The sequence below is a fragment of the Podarcis raffonei genome, chromosome 1 (assembly GCF_027172205.1).
Source record: "Podarcis raffonei isolate rPodRaf1 chromosome 1, rPodRaf1.pri, whole genome shotgun sequence".
NCBI lineage: Eukaryota > Metazoa > Chordata > Lepidosauria > Squamata > Lacertidae > Podarcis > Podarcis raffonei.
In genome coordinates, this window is record NC_070602.1 from 47099115 (window position 1) to 47114166 (window position 15052).

At 43.4% G+C, this 15052-nt stretch overlaps 1 protein-coding gene across 5 annotated transcripts in view; it reads left to right on the forward strand.

Moving 5' to 3' along the window:
- SLC8A3 (solute carrier family 8 member A3) overlaps positions 1-8429 on the forward strand; it is a 174843-nt gene extending 166414 nt beyond the window's left edge. For all 5 annotated transcript variants that reach the window (XM_053384830.1, XM_053384861.1, XM_053384852.1 and 2 more), the window contains 4 exons: positions 1445-1569; positions 2870-2969; positions 6037-6312; positions 7837-8429. In XM_053384830.1, coding sequence (XP_053240805.1) covers positions 1445-1569; positions 2870-2969; positions 6037-6312; positions 7837-8213 — 878 coding nt within the window. In that variant the 3' untranslated portion in view covers positions 8214-8429. The remainder of the gene's footprint in view (positions 1-1444; positions 1570-2869; positions 2970-6036; positions 6313-7836) is intronic.
- Positions 8430-15052: the final 6623 nt, after the last annotated feature.

The following is a 15052-nucleotide window of genomic DNA, read 5'->3' on the forward strand; positions in this document are numbered from 1 at the left end:
CTTGGGCTCAAAAAGGTTCCCCACCCCTGCACAATGTGGCGATGAAAACCATGTAATTCACTCATGGTTTGTTTCTTCTGAACATTTAAAAGAACTCGTATGAAGTCAGCCCGGATAGCTCAGTTGGTTAGGGCATGGTCCTGATAACGCCAAGGTTGCAGGTTCAATCCCTGTAAAGGACAGCTGCATATTCCTTCATTCCAGGGGGTTGGACCAGGTGATCCTCAGGGTCCCTTCCAACTCTATAGTTCTGTGATTCTATGAATGAGATACCATCATTGCATAGCAGTTAGTGCTGGACTAGGACCTGTGACCTTGGCCAAGTCACTGCCTCTCAGCCTAACCCCTATATCACAGGGGGTATCACAGAGTTGTTGTGGGGATTAAATGAAGTGGGGGCGAACCATGTATGCCACCTTAGGAGCTCTTAGAGTAAAAAAAAGTGGGATATAAATGCAACAAATAATGATTCATTGAAGCACAGGAAACAATAAGTGCATGTGCACACATAACTCTGCGTGTGTCCCACACATAACTGAACATTAGTGTATATGAGTGAGCCTTCACTACTAAGTTGAACAAATTACTAAGTGTGATTGTGTAATCACTGGGGGAAATTCTTCTTCATTGCAAACATAGAAACCAATGAAGTTTTCTTAAAAGAACAGAGAAAGAAATAATAGATACCTCAATCTCTCCCAAACTGAATTAGCAGCATTGAGTGCCATAGAAGGACATCTTACAGAATAATATGGCCCTCACCCCATATAATCATATCCTTTCCTTGATCAATTCACTTCATATTGAGTTATTGCATTTGCCTACTGAAATCTTTGTTTCCAATAAAATATTGGCATCTGCTAATTTTTTCTATTCTCATTTTCAAAGGATCAATGTGTTTTTTTCATATTCTCATATAATCAGGTTGTCCCAAAACAATGCATGCTTTCTCATTTTCATGTACTTATAGCAAGACCTCAAAGAAAATCCAGATTAAAATTACTAAAGCCACAAGACAGCGTGAACTTTTGGATGTTTGAGTCAGTGTATGCAACTCTGTGTTGGATTGTGGTTCTAGAAAACAACCAGTGCAAATATAAAATTGAAAACAGTAGGGACGGAGGAAACTGTTCCAATATTTTCAACAAGTTCCCACTTTGGGCATTTGCCCAATCTGGAGTAAACTTCCATTTCCAAGAACAAAAGAAAAAAGCATAACTGAAAATGGATTGACTCTCTGTTTTGGCCAATATATGACAGTTGAGGTAAGTAGTGTCAACCCCTAGGCCCCACCTTCATGAGATCTGTTCTGTGGAGCTTGTGATGGAGGCTGGCAGCATACGAGCCCCTTCTCTGCCCAGCCCAGCTCTTTTGCCCAGCGTCCTCTCCCCTTTGTTGGAAGTGTGGAGGACATTCTCTCCATATGTTGACATTTTCCCCACAGAAGTGGCAGAAAGGAAGCTGACAATGGAAGAGGAGGAAGCCAAGCGTATTGCAGAGATGGGGAAGCCAATACTGGGCGAGCATCCTAAGCTGGAGGTCATCATTGAAGAGTCCTATGAATTCAAGGTCAGTGTTGGGTATCAGGAGATTTTGGAGGAGGAAGGACAGGAAAGGGATTGACCAGAGAATGAATAAAGGATGAAAGGAAGGGAAGAAAGAGTGGTGTATGAAAAGGGAAACAACAGTGAAGGGCAGGGAAATAGAGAGGTGTAGGCTCTGAGGCGGGGGGGGGGAGAGAAAATGAGAAAAATAAGTAGCAAGACCATGGAGAAAAGGATAGGGGGGAATCTGAGGAGAAAAAGAGTAATTACTTGAATTACAACATTACAGAATTAGGCTGCCTTCTATCATCCAACAACCCTCTCCTGACATGTGACTGCTGAAAATAAGGCCAGCCAATCCTGAGTGAGTCCAAAATATATTGTTTGAACAGCAACTTGGCCAGATATGCCCAACAATTACATGGCCATGCACAGCTAAGAAGAGTTGTCACCATTCATTCCATTGATTAATCCAATGGCTGCCATTGAAAGACAAAACCTGGAAAAGAAGCAAATCTCTAAACCCTAAGCAGTTGGCAAATATAACACCAGAAAAAGCATTCCTTATTATGCTTCACATGAAAGAACAGATGATAGTAAATGTTGTTCTTTAGCGCCTACTCAGTCTGTGCAGTCATGTTTACAACTGTGCTTCTTAAAAAGAGAGATATTCCTATACATTTGTCAGTAAAAACATCTATTACCTTTTGCCGTACTGCTTGTTGTAGCAGATGGACATAAAACCTGTTTACTGTGGTCACAGTCACAGTCAAGAGCTGAAAAGGAAGTAGAGAGCATTGGGTCACGTGCGGGATATCATTTCCATGCTGCTTCAGCCTTGGATTCCTCCGCCAGTCTCTTTCACTTCTTCGGTCTTGAAATTGGGCAGTAGAGGCAGATTTCACTCTAGGGCACCAGTGGGACATCAAGGGAAGCTTGCCTTCCAACTGACAGGCTTCTAAGCTTACCTCCTCTTCTTTTCTTTCCTAACATGGCAGTGGTTTGTTCTGTGGGAATATAGTTTTCTTATCATTAAACTGTGAAATTTACCCCCTCAAGACATGGTGGTGGCCATCAGCTTGAGCCCTGTTTGGAGGGGTGAGACTTGCTCCTGTGTTGGTCAACACTGGATCGGGAATTGGAGGACCACTGAGTGGCTCCTGTCCCTAACCCTGGCACAGAGAACCTTAGCGTGTACAGCTGTATTCGCAAAAGCATCACAGAAAGCTACACTCTGTGCAGAGGCTAGGGGGAGGAGCTATGCAGTACATTGCTGCTCCTGTACACAAACAGGTGCCTAATCTTTGTGTTTCTGTCATTGACAGAGTACTGTGGACAAGCTCATCAAGAAGACAAACCTCGCCTTGGTTGTAGGAACGCATTCGTGGCGGGACCAGTTCCTGGAAGCCATTACTGTCAGCGCAGGTGAGATGGGGTACTGGGACCCACAGTGAGAGAGGAGGAAAAACCCATTTTGATTATCACTGTGCCCTGCACCACCTACCACTAAGGTCTCCACTCAGAGGCCTCAGATTTGCAGATGGGCCAGAGTTTTTGCAGGTTTTCCCTCCTATGTTTTGCTATCTTGTTTCACCCACACATTGGACACAGAATGACTGTTCACCAGCATTTTAAACAACAAATGTTACCTTTTTTTATTTGCACATTTGCAAAACGTAAATATAGGTGACTCTTTAAGATATTCAAGGAAATGTGAGATCAGTCATTGTTAAAATGAGCTTTTTTATTGAACTTTCTCTCCCTCCGCCTCCAGTTTCTATTACAGAGACTTGCCAAGATCAAAATAGCCTCAAAAATGAACTGCATTGCTCACTTAATTCTCAGATTCAATAATTAAAAGTAGCCCTCACCAATTAAAATGGATCCATCCTGATTAATCAACAAGATTAAACTAGCTGATTGGTCTGCTAGATTATATTAGGACACTTAATTCATCCCAGCTTCACCTACACTTTGGCAGCTCACATGAAGCATGGAAATTGCCCCCTTAGTTCTCAGTCATGAACAGTGCTTAAAAACAATTTTCTTTTGTGGCTGGGATTATGAGTGAGGAATTCACCCAGGAGTAAGCATCTCCATTAAAAAAAGCCCCACAAAGAAACTGTATGATATTTTGGCACAAAATAGAAATATAAAAAGGTAGCAAATAAAACAGAAGAAAACAGCTGCTTCCCTTTTAAAGCTGTGGTACCCCATTGCGAGATGTTTCATGAGGCACCTTAGCTTGCAGGGCACATTGCATTCTTCCGGGATGAAGGGTTAATTTCCAATCAGCCAACATAAGTAAAATGGATGGGAAGCAGGCTTAGCCACCCCGAAGGATGCCTCCAAGGACACACCTTATCTTTCTTCCATATAAATGACTTTGCACTTGGAGCCATTGCCGTGAGGAGGGCAAAACCATCCTTCCACCCTGATGCCAGGTATCCCACATGCCAGACCCATTTTGCTAGTTTCATTTAATAACCCCGAGTGTGTTACGGTATGGCAAACCTCACAACAAGGAGAAGCCTGTGCCCCAGTGTCTTGTCAGTGAATGTGTGGTTCAACTACTGTGTTGTGCAGGGAAACCATTTCTTTGAATACCCTTTGAGTTCAAATGTATGCTTGCTTGCTTCGTGTGAGAAAAGATGAATAAGAATGCCTGAGTGGCCTTCAGTATTTTCATGATGCTGTTGCTATGGTAATAAATATGACCATATCCTCTGAGTCCTCATGCAAGAACAAAGTTAAGGGCATTAAGAGATGCTTCTCTTGTTGTTGACCCACTTTCAAAGATGCTGGTACCATTACAGGGTGTGGGGAACCCCATTGCTGTCCTTAAGCATTTCACCTTCCTAACCCTCAGTAGTCCCAGAGAAGCAGAGGAAACTAAGGCAAAGCTAACAGAAGCATTTATTTTTCCAGCTCTAATTAAGACCTCTGAGTGGAAAGAGGCTTTTACTATGGTCAGCTTAGAGGATAGTATATCTCCAGGTTAGCTTCCCAAAGTAAGCAACTCACTACTTCTGTGTTTCTAAAGGTCATGAATGTTCTTGCCGGCAAGAATCATAGTCTAACGATTCATGACAAGATCAGATTTTGTTTTTTTGTTTGTTTGTTTTAAATAAATTTTTATTAAGATTTTAAAGGTTACAAAAGAGAATAAAGAAAAACAATCAATAAAAAAAGAAAGAAAGGAAAAAAAAATACATACATACATACATATATATATATATATACATCATCAAAAAACAGAAAAAAAGAAAAAATATAAACAATTAAAAACAAATCAAACCTTTAACTCGCTTACTTGCATTCACTTGTTTCCTTGACTTCCTCACGCCTCCCATTTTTGTATTCTAATTCAATTAGATATTCCAGCAAATCCTTCCAACTTGGTTTTTATCCTGCTAATTTATCTTAACATACTATAATCCCCCTCTTTATATTCTAGTTCGTATAAATATTTCAACAAATCCTTCATCTTAAACTTTATCCTTATGTCTTGTCTTAATATATTATAGTTGCCCATTCTCTCCTTCCCTAAATAACCATCCATTTTTACTTCATTTAATCTTATTTCCATTAATACTTATATATCTAAACTTATTCTAAAAAATATTTCCCCTAGGGTCAAAGAAAGATTCAATTCCATGATTCCTCCATCTCTCTTTAAAAGAAAAACAAAACGAATTATATACACTTTGAATTCCCAATTTTTCCCACCAGATCCCCACCCTGGTTTCGGCCCCTAGCAATAGTTCCAACAATCTCAAAAGACCCTCAACCCGGAGATCTCAAGTCCGAGGCTCTTAAGTCTCTTTCATACCCCTCTGCCAGTCTTTTTGGTAGTCTTTGATGTTAAAAGCCAAATCTCGGGGCAGCTCCAACCCAACAGTAATCATATTCCTTCCTGCCAAACTTCCATGGTTAAGGATAGGGCCTGTAGAATATTCCAAATCTTGTTTCACACTCTTTTCTAATCCAACGACTCCCAAATCTCCGACCTCCACCTGGCTCAGATTTAAATCCCAAAGGACATTTGATCTCCACACAGGAAGATCTCTCATGGCAAGATCAGATTTTGAGGCACCTTTTGGGAGGGTCAGGCAGCAGCAAGGTAGGACTGGAATACTGCAAGCAAGGAAGGCAGGCTAATGTCCAGGAAGGGCTATTCATGTCTGCAGGTGGAGGGGGAAGATGTAGGTCAAGGGCAGCCAATCTTTGGCCCTCCAGAAAGTTGTTGGACTCCAACACCCATCAGCCCCAGCCAGCATGATCAGAGACAATGTCTGGCAACATCTGGAGCATACATTCTCCACCCTTACTGCAGAAGGTCAGAGTAACAAAGCAGCTGTAGAAAGCAAGTACCAGAACTCAGCATTGTCCACAAGAACTTCCTGCGGCACTGTGGAGTGGTGACGCTCAATGTAGTGTGGTTCCCACAGAGACTACCAGTTCAGGGTTTCCTCTTTCCTGTTTCCTGCAGCTGGCGATGAGGACGAGGATGAGTCTGGCGAAGAGCGCCTGCCCTCCTGCTTTGACTATGTCATGCACTTCCTGACGGTCTTCTGGAAGGTGCTCTTTGCCTGCGTCCCGCCCACCGAGTACTGCAACGGCTGGGCTTGCTTCATCGTGTCCATCTTGATCATCGGCATGCTCACCGCTGTCATTGGAGACTTGGCTTCTCACTTTGGCTGCACCATTGGCCTCAAGGATTCAGTGACTGCTGTTATCTTTGTAGCCTTTGGGACTTCAGTTCCAGGTGAGGAGGCTCTTGGGTGAATGGTTGGCTTTCTCTATGTTTGGCCAGTCATACCAGTGCGGTGGGGGGCAGAATATGCTTGGGAGATGCAGCAGCAGAGGCTGTTCCCCCTTTCCCCTGCCTGCCATGGCCTTCCTCCTCTCCTGGTGCGGCAATTCCACAACTTGTTTTCTACCCCATAATGCTGCACATTTTCCCCCAGTCTCTGAGACTGTTTGGGAGCACAAGTGCTGGAAATAGCTTGGGAGCAGGGTTGTGGGGAAAAGAAGTAATCATGTAACCATACACCAACTTATCCACTTGACATGGTCATATCTGTTATATGAAAAACACACACTTTCCTATGATGGCTGGTTATCTGAAATGACTACCACAGTTAAGAGGTTTCTTAACGCACAATACTCAGTAATGGAGGGGTAGGGGACCTGAAGTGAGTTGCTGAGAGTGGCCCTCTGGCCTCTCTCTTTGGCACTTGGGTCATTCTCCAGGCCACTCCCCTTTCTAGGCCACACCCCTCACTGGCCCTGTTCCTCAGGTGCTTTTTGCCTGGCTGAAAATTGTCCTTGAACTCTGATAATGTCTCTTGTTTGCTTGGAAGTGGTGGGGGTGGAAGATCTGGTGACAGGTGGGGTATTTATCTAGAGAGAGAAAACCTCTGAATTTGTGTGGCTGGGATATAACCTACCGAAAAAAGGTTAAGTGTCCTGTCTGTTGCTTGTTCCCTCTGGCTCAGCGCATCACCACCATGCAGCCCCTAGAACATTGCTCACAAGAGAATGCATTCCCCAGGCTGAAAAAATGGAATATTGCAATAATGGAAAATGAGGAAGGTGATGAGAAAATGAGAAGGGACGCAGGTGGTGCTGTGGTCTAAACCACTGAACCTCTTGGGTTTGCCAATCAGAAGGTCAACAGAGTGAGCTCCTGTTGCTCTGTCCCAGCTCCTGCCAACCTAGCAATTTGAAAACCCCATAGTCGCTTTTGACTGGACTTAACTGTCCAAGGGTCCTTTACCTTTTTTGCCTTTTATGTTTTGAATACATTTCACTGTAATCTGGGATTTTCATGTTGTGCGTTGCCATCGTATGTGAGTAGTTACGCTAAAAGGTGGCTTATAAACCTTTTAGATTAATGGATATTCCACTAATTATATGCATTGACCCTTCGGGTAAGGCCTTGATTCTTCTGAGGTGATAGTCATACCTGAACCTGGGATGCACCATTTCAGATTGCAGCTGGGGTTCACACAACTAAATTCTCCTCCTCCCAACAAATAAGCAGATAGATGAAATCCCTTCGCCACTATGCGAGTTCTCATTGCAGACTGAAATGCTCTAGCCTAGACACAAGGTTGTTTACCACCTCATTGAAGTGGGGCCTACGTTTCCAGCTCTTCTCCTTGCACCCCAAAAAAGATACCTCCGTCCTCTGTCTGCCAGTATCTTGCTCTAAGTTAGCATGACTGACCCACCCCCTGCTGTTTTCCGTTGTTCCTCATGCCCTCGTTTCACCTCTCCCTTTCAGACACTTTTGCTAGCAAAGCAGCCGCCGTCCAGGACGTGTATGCAGATGCTTCCATTGGCAATGTCACGGGCAGCAATGCCGTCAACGTCTTCTTGGGCATTGGACTGGCGTGGTCAGTGGCCGCCATCTACTGGGCTTACCAGGGAGAGGAGTTCCACGTGTCAGCAGGCACCCTCGCCTTCTCTGTGACGCTGTTCACCATCTTCGCTTTCGTCTGCGTCAGCGTCCTGCTGTACCGGAGGCGGCCTCACCTCGGAGGGGAACTGGGGGGCCCCAAAGGGTGCAGACTTGCCACAACTTTGCTCTTTGTGAGCTTGTGGCTCCTGTACATTTTGTTTGCCACCCTGGAGGCCTATTGCTACATCAAAGGGTTCTAAGCCACGGAGCTGGAAGAAGGGAGGGCTTTCCCCCTCCTTCGTTACCTCATTGGATGCCAGTCCTCAAAGCATTGTCAAACCAGGACTGACAGCTATCAATCAAGATTCCATAACGGCCCAGACTGAAGGACAACTGGGCTTTAAGAAGGGCAAAACTATCCTCATACAAGGGGGGGAAACCCTGACAATTAAAATAAAGCCAACCATGTCAACCCAGCCGCTGATCCCATCCAGTCAAATCAGAAATGCCAGCAGCTTCTCAAAGTACCTATTTGTTCAAACGTTGCTGCTGACCTCAACTTTATTCCTTCCTCCGCCTTACCAAATGTCACGTATTCAGATGGAAAGCCTATAAATAATTTGGGTGGATATTTGGGTGGTTTTTTTAAAAACAAAAAAACTGGGGGTGGCAAATCTTACTTGATCTATATTTTTCCTTTTTTAGCACTCAGTCAGGGCCTGAAAATGGTCAACACATCCAAACCTCATGCCAGTGTTAGTGCTGGAGATGAAAATGCTTTTCTTTTTCCTTCTTCTTCTTCTTCTTCTTCTTCTTCTTCTTCTTCTTCTTCTTCTTCTTCTTCTTACATTGCATAAACAATGTCTATGAAAAAGCTCGCTCTTTTCACTTTCTTTTAGAGTTACAGTGCTAGCCTGTTGCATTTGAAATGCAAACACAGACAGACACACAGACAGACACGTGCAGGAAATACACCTGCCTGGGCTACCAAAAAGAAAGAAAGAACAACCTGTAACATTATTGTATGTAACTTGTATATTTTGAATATGGCAATTCTCTTTGTGTAATTAACTTAAAGCTTTTGGCACTGCAGAGAACTATATATATATATATATATATATATATATATATATAGTCATTTTTGAAAGATAAATAAACCAACACAAGGGCAGGAGGGTGGGAGCCTGCAGTATGGAAAACAGGAGTAAGGGAAAACAGCACAAGTTATTTCCCCCTTTCTATTTTTTTTTCTTCATTTTTTGATCACAATAGACTGTTTGTTCTATTTATGGGAGAAAAGAGAGAATATTTCTTTTTCTAAAGAAAAAAAATGGAAATGAATTGATGTAAATAATTTGCTTTTTCTCACATTTGTTGGTGCATATGAAAAGAAATCTTCGAGGTCTTAAGGTGCCGCTCGAAGTCTTCCAAGCATTTTCTTCATGGGTTGGCTTTGTTCTTATAAACACATTACAGGAGGAGGAATGAAATTCTGGTGGTCCCTCGTGGCGAGCAGTGCCAGGTGGTTGCTTCATGGATGGTGATCTGCTGGCTGCTTTAACATCCCATTTGTAAACGGAAGCGCTCAAACACTGCATTTTGATGTAATACTAGACTGTGGTTTCATGTTACATGAACAAGCCTCAGGCATGTGCTCCCCCACCCCACAACTCCTTTTCCTTTAAGGAAGACGCATAGGAGAGATTGGAAGCACCCATTTTCAGCTAAACACAGTTTGTCTTTCTGCCCAAACTGACAATTAGTTTCACAATATACAGTCATACCTTGGTTCTCGAACACCTTGCGACTCGAACTTTTTGGCTCCCGAGCACAGCAAACCCAGAAGTGAGTGTTCCGGTTTGCAAACGTTTTTTGGAAGCCGAATGTCTGACACGGCTTCCGCAGCTTCTGATTGAGTGCAAGAAGTTCCTGCAGTCAATCAGAAGTTGCGCCTTGGTTGTCGAACGTTTTTGGAAGTCCAATGGACTTTCGGAACAGATTCCATTCGACAACTAAGGTACGACTGTAAGTTGTTTAGGAAGGGGAGGAACCAAGCCAAATTTAAGGTGCTGTTTTGACTCTGGCTTGTTTGGATAAAGCATGGTTAAAACTTACCAATATGTGCAGTTTGAAAGAAGAATCCTCAGCTAGTTTAAAATAGAAGCTACTGCTTCCCATTTGCTCCTCACAGCCATGCCAGAGGAGAGGATGGGGAACAGGCTTCTGCAAAAAATGCTAAACTGTGGTTCAGTGTGTTATAGCCAAGTGAGGGCAGTGTGTTTCCAAACATCTGGAGATCTACCTAATTATCATTGTTGTCTTAAACTGGCAGCAAAGCTCGTTCTATGAAGCATCATGATCTAGGACACAATTTCATTAACCTATTTTGGTGATTTCTTGATGTTCTGGCAAGATGACTTCCTTACCTCTTTTGAGACAAGAGTATGACCTCATGGATAATGCTACATGGCTGGTTACTGTAGTATACTGACATCTTGTATACACAACAAAGTGAATCCCAATCCCCTTGGGTGTGAGGGGCAGGGTTTGCGTGGTTCCCCCCCCTTTTTTATGAAGGAAGTACTGACAATATTTTTCCAACTCATGTGACGTTTCCCATTCTAATGGTCTGTGTTGTTTTTCTTTCATACCCTCCTCTGGGGGCCAACACTTCTGGTTTCTGTTAGATTGAGGGGGGTAGTCTTAATTGCCAACATTCTTTTGGGGGGGGGGTTGCATCATGTGAAGAACATTCTAAAAAAGCACCCTTTAAATTTCCAATGGTAATTTTTTTTTAAAAAAATATTATATAAACAGTTGCAAATGAAATGTTGGGTTGGTAATAAAAGCTATACTTATATCTATACACACACACATATATTTACATATATATATATATATATATACATATTTCTTAAGTGCAAGAAATTGGGGGAGGTTACGCTTTATTTTTTAAAAAAATGAGATTTTCTTCTGTCAAAAACCTTAGGTGCTCTAACTGCGCCAATTAAAGGGGGTGCAGAGAAGTCAGTAGCTAGAAATTCAGGAAAAGGAGTGTCCTTGTTGTGTGTTATCAGAGTGAATCAGTGATAGTAAATAAGTTTTAAAAGCAGGAAAAATAGGTATGTGGGAGAGAGTGACTTGAGTGGTGTGTGACCCCCCACACACACACACCCCACTCATGAGCAGGTGCATAAAACGGCAAGAAGAAAGCTCCAGTGGCCAAAGGAATGCATTACTAAATACGAAAATACAAAATGTTCTTAAAGAGTTATGACAACGAATGAAAAGAAAATGAAGTATTTATTTTCATATGAAACCACAGAGAATTTTCATACATGCCACACTACGTTTGTAGTTCCTTATCACAAAAGATACACACAGAGAGATAGATATAGATGTAGATATAGGCTGCAAACCCCACTGAACTTAATAGGGCTTCCTTCTGAATAGGCATTCTTAGGATGGCTCTGAAAGAAACTTAAAGACGGAAATGAGTGTGCTTTGGTTATGCAGGCAAGTAGCTTAAGAGAGGGCGAGGAGGTTCACACCCCAAGAACGAAACCCTAGTTCAAGGTGGCTATATTCCAGGAAGAAATTAGGTTTCTTAAGCTACACGAAAAGTGGATCATCCCAATGGAGATGCGCATGAGAAGAAAGGGCGCTGTGGCCTGGAGAAGGTCTCCTGTGCCCGCCCTGTGGGGCTGCCTGAGAGCTGCATCGGGGCACAAGAGTGGTGAGCTGCGCCCAAAGTCACAAAGCTGGCTCCTTTTTATGGAACCACTTGTAACCCTGTGCAGGCATCCCAGCTCCAGCCCAAACATCAGCCGTGCTTTTCTGACCTAGTTTTGGTTGGTTTGCTTTTGCCTGTTCTAGTGCTTGAGAGGAATGAGGAGCTAGAAATCTAGATGAATAAATATCCTTGTGCCTGCCCTACAAGGAGCTCTGTACCAAACCTTGACTTCAGAAATGGAAAGCTAGCAGTCTAATGATCAGCTCTTCTGGAATAAGAAAAAAGTCATTGGATTTTATTTTATTGACAGGGAGGGGGAATCAGAGTTTCAGGAGTTAACACAACCATATATAATCTCTGTTATTCAACACTATGTTCTTTCACACCTGCTAGGTGTTCCAATGCCTTGGTTCCAACTATCTTTCTACCACAACTCTGTTTTCTTAACTGCTCGCTTTCCCACCGTTGCTTGTTTATATATGTGCTTGGGTTCGTCTGTCACATGGGCCTCCTGCTCTTCCCTAAAGGAGCTTTGGAGAGTGAAACTGAGATCTTATTTTATCCTCTCACTAACCTTGTGAGGTGGGCTTAAGGCTGAGCGGCGCAACCTCTGAGCTTCTCATTTCTGCCTGCCGGAAAGCTCTGCAAGGCTTGAAAGGTCATAACGTTCAATCCAGCTGTTATCATCTCACCTGCTTTATCTCTCAAGTGTCTTGGTTTCCTGCTCTTGTGCCACATGATCTGGGTGGCCAGTCATTAATTTATTTTCTTATTTGAGCACTGGCCTGGGCGGTTCAAGGTCATCAGGTGAGTTCATATTTGATCCAGCCTAGCTCTGCCTTCCCATGCCTAGTTAATAAACCTAACTTGGGTACAGCAAATGCCATTAAATGATGTCTCCTTGTGTGGTATCAGATACATTATTCCCATCCACTTCTTTCTTAAGATCACCTTGCCTGGGAGGAGTGCCATTGCCCATCTCATGGTTACTTTGCTGCCCTCAACACGCACTGAAAAGAACTGTTCTGGGCCAACTATATCAGTGGAGTGTTCCTTCCTTTTATTTTTTAAGTCATTAAATACAAGAAAAATAAACTGAACCGTTGTGTTGTCTTTGTTTTGATTGATTGGTTATTTAATTTCTATACCACTTATTAAAAAGATTTCTGAGAAGGGTACAATAAAAGAAGCAACAGACAAAATATTACAAAAATACAGTTATATTAATACAAAGTTACTAATATATAAAAACCCCCAATATAAATCAATTTTCCTTCTGACACACGCTCCCTCTCAGCCTTCAGGTTCTTGCCCAGGTGCAATCGAACTCTCAACTCACCCACAAAATTCTCACAACTAGAAGAGTTCCTGGAAACAGCAGACAGGCTAGTCTCTCAATGTAGACTTGCTTTTTATGGGCAGCCCCAAAGTGGATGGTATCTCCTCAGGCTGTCCACATTTGTGCCTCATTCCGCTGGCCCTCCACACCCAGTTCTAGGTGCAGCAGGTGTGCTGCGTTTCCCAGGTGGTCCAAAGGATGGGGAAAGGCCTCACAGCTCTTTCTTCACTCTCTGTACTGTTCTCCAGCTGCTTTGGTGAGCAGTACAGCCACGAATCCACAACAGCCATTCCTGTGGTGCTAGTGCAGCAGGCTGTAAGTAGGTTCCAAGCAGCTAGGAGTCAGCCGTTAACCCTGTGTGGCCATCGTACTGGTTTCTCCCACTATAAAATATTTAGAACTCCACTAAGTGTCCCTTTCCTTTACTCGTTCAATCCAGCCAAGGCTCTGCTGGGAAAGAGGGAGATATGCTTCTCTCTTATTCACCTTCCACTCCACAGTCCCTCTACTACCCCTCACTGTTTCTGCAGAGCAAATGGGGGGCTGCAAGGGAAAGAGAACCCACGAAAATTGCTTGCCTTCCTTCTCCTGCCCCCCTGCCCAAATAATGGCAGTGGGAGCATCCTGCAAGTGGAGCTCCACTCCACTCATGTCCCAGCCCAAGAGATTATTCCCTTTCCCACGATTCAATAACAAAATTTCATCCTGGGGGAATTTCTGAAAGGTGGCACTTTGTCCTGAATCTTAGGCAAGTCATGAATTTGGGGGGTTTCCTTAAAAATCTCAACAATTTTGGGGTGTCCTGGTTTTTACTTTTTGAAATACGGCAACCCTAGTTTGAACTTATGAAAAACCAGGGGGAGACTTCTCTGGAAGAGGTGAAGCCTCTGGATTCTCTGCTCCGCTTTCTGCAAGGGAAAGCTTTTGTGGCACAGTCCTCTAAAGTCAAGGGGAAAACTCCCATTGGTTCTCATGCTGCCCCAAATTGCCACTTTCAGCAGGTTCATTCCTGTTCTACATTCCTGGCTGAAGTCTTTTGGGGTTTCAGTCCACAGCCTTAGAAAGCTCAGGGAGTTATTAACGTCATTACTGAGATGTTAAAGGCAATGTGCCTCCATTATGTTTCATTAAAACACGGTTTATGGTGCTGAAGGAAAAGTATTTTATGTAAAGAGCCTCACTTGAGGAGCCTGCTCTGTTCGTCATGCTGAGGGAAGGATGCGCCAGCCACCCGCCAGCTTCTAACATTGACTTCTTGGTCTGTCACCTGCATTAAACCTCCCAGGATGTGAACACCCCCCCAACCCCTCTCTCTCTCTTTCCATTCATAGGGGTGGGGGGAGCACCATTCCAAAGAGTCATTTACTCTTTCCTGACCGTTATATAAGCATCAGCACATGAGGTACTTTGGGATCTAAATGATCAAAACACACCAGCTGAGTTACAGATTTTGAGCCCAGCTCATCTGCTGAGTGGCTGCTAAAACACTGGATAGGCCTTGGCCTGGTCGGTCATAACACGAAACCATGGTTTATTAAACTATGAACCCTGCCAGTATGATTTTCCCCCCTGTCAGTAAACCACTACCTGAAGCCATACTTTATTGTTGGTTTACAAACCTTGGTTTGCTTTAACTACGGCTTGGTGTTATGTGCAAACCCAGCACTTTCTCTTAACCATCATTTGTTGGGTCACCTCAGCCCAGGTGCTCAGCTGATTACAAAGGCACCAGGCAAGAATAGATGAGAAACAAACCCAGTGTTTGAGTAACAACTTTGGTCACCTGTGAGACAGCTGGTAGTTAGCTAGTGGTTTGTTCAATAAACCACGGCTTTGCATTATGTGAGAACCAAGCCCATGTTCTTCCTCTGAGGAAGGAGATGGTGTTTAAGCAGTCAGGCCTCACTTAAAACTATGTGTCAGTGAAACCCCCAGGTGCAGTAATGAGACCTTAAGCATCACCTCAACCAAGAAGCTGAAGCAGAAGGAGGAATTTTCCTGATGCAGGGCCTAATAAAGGCAGACTC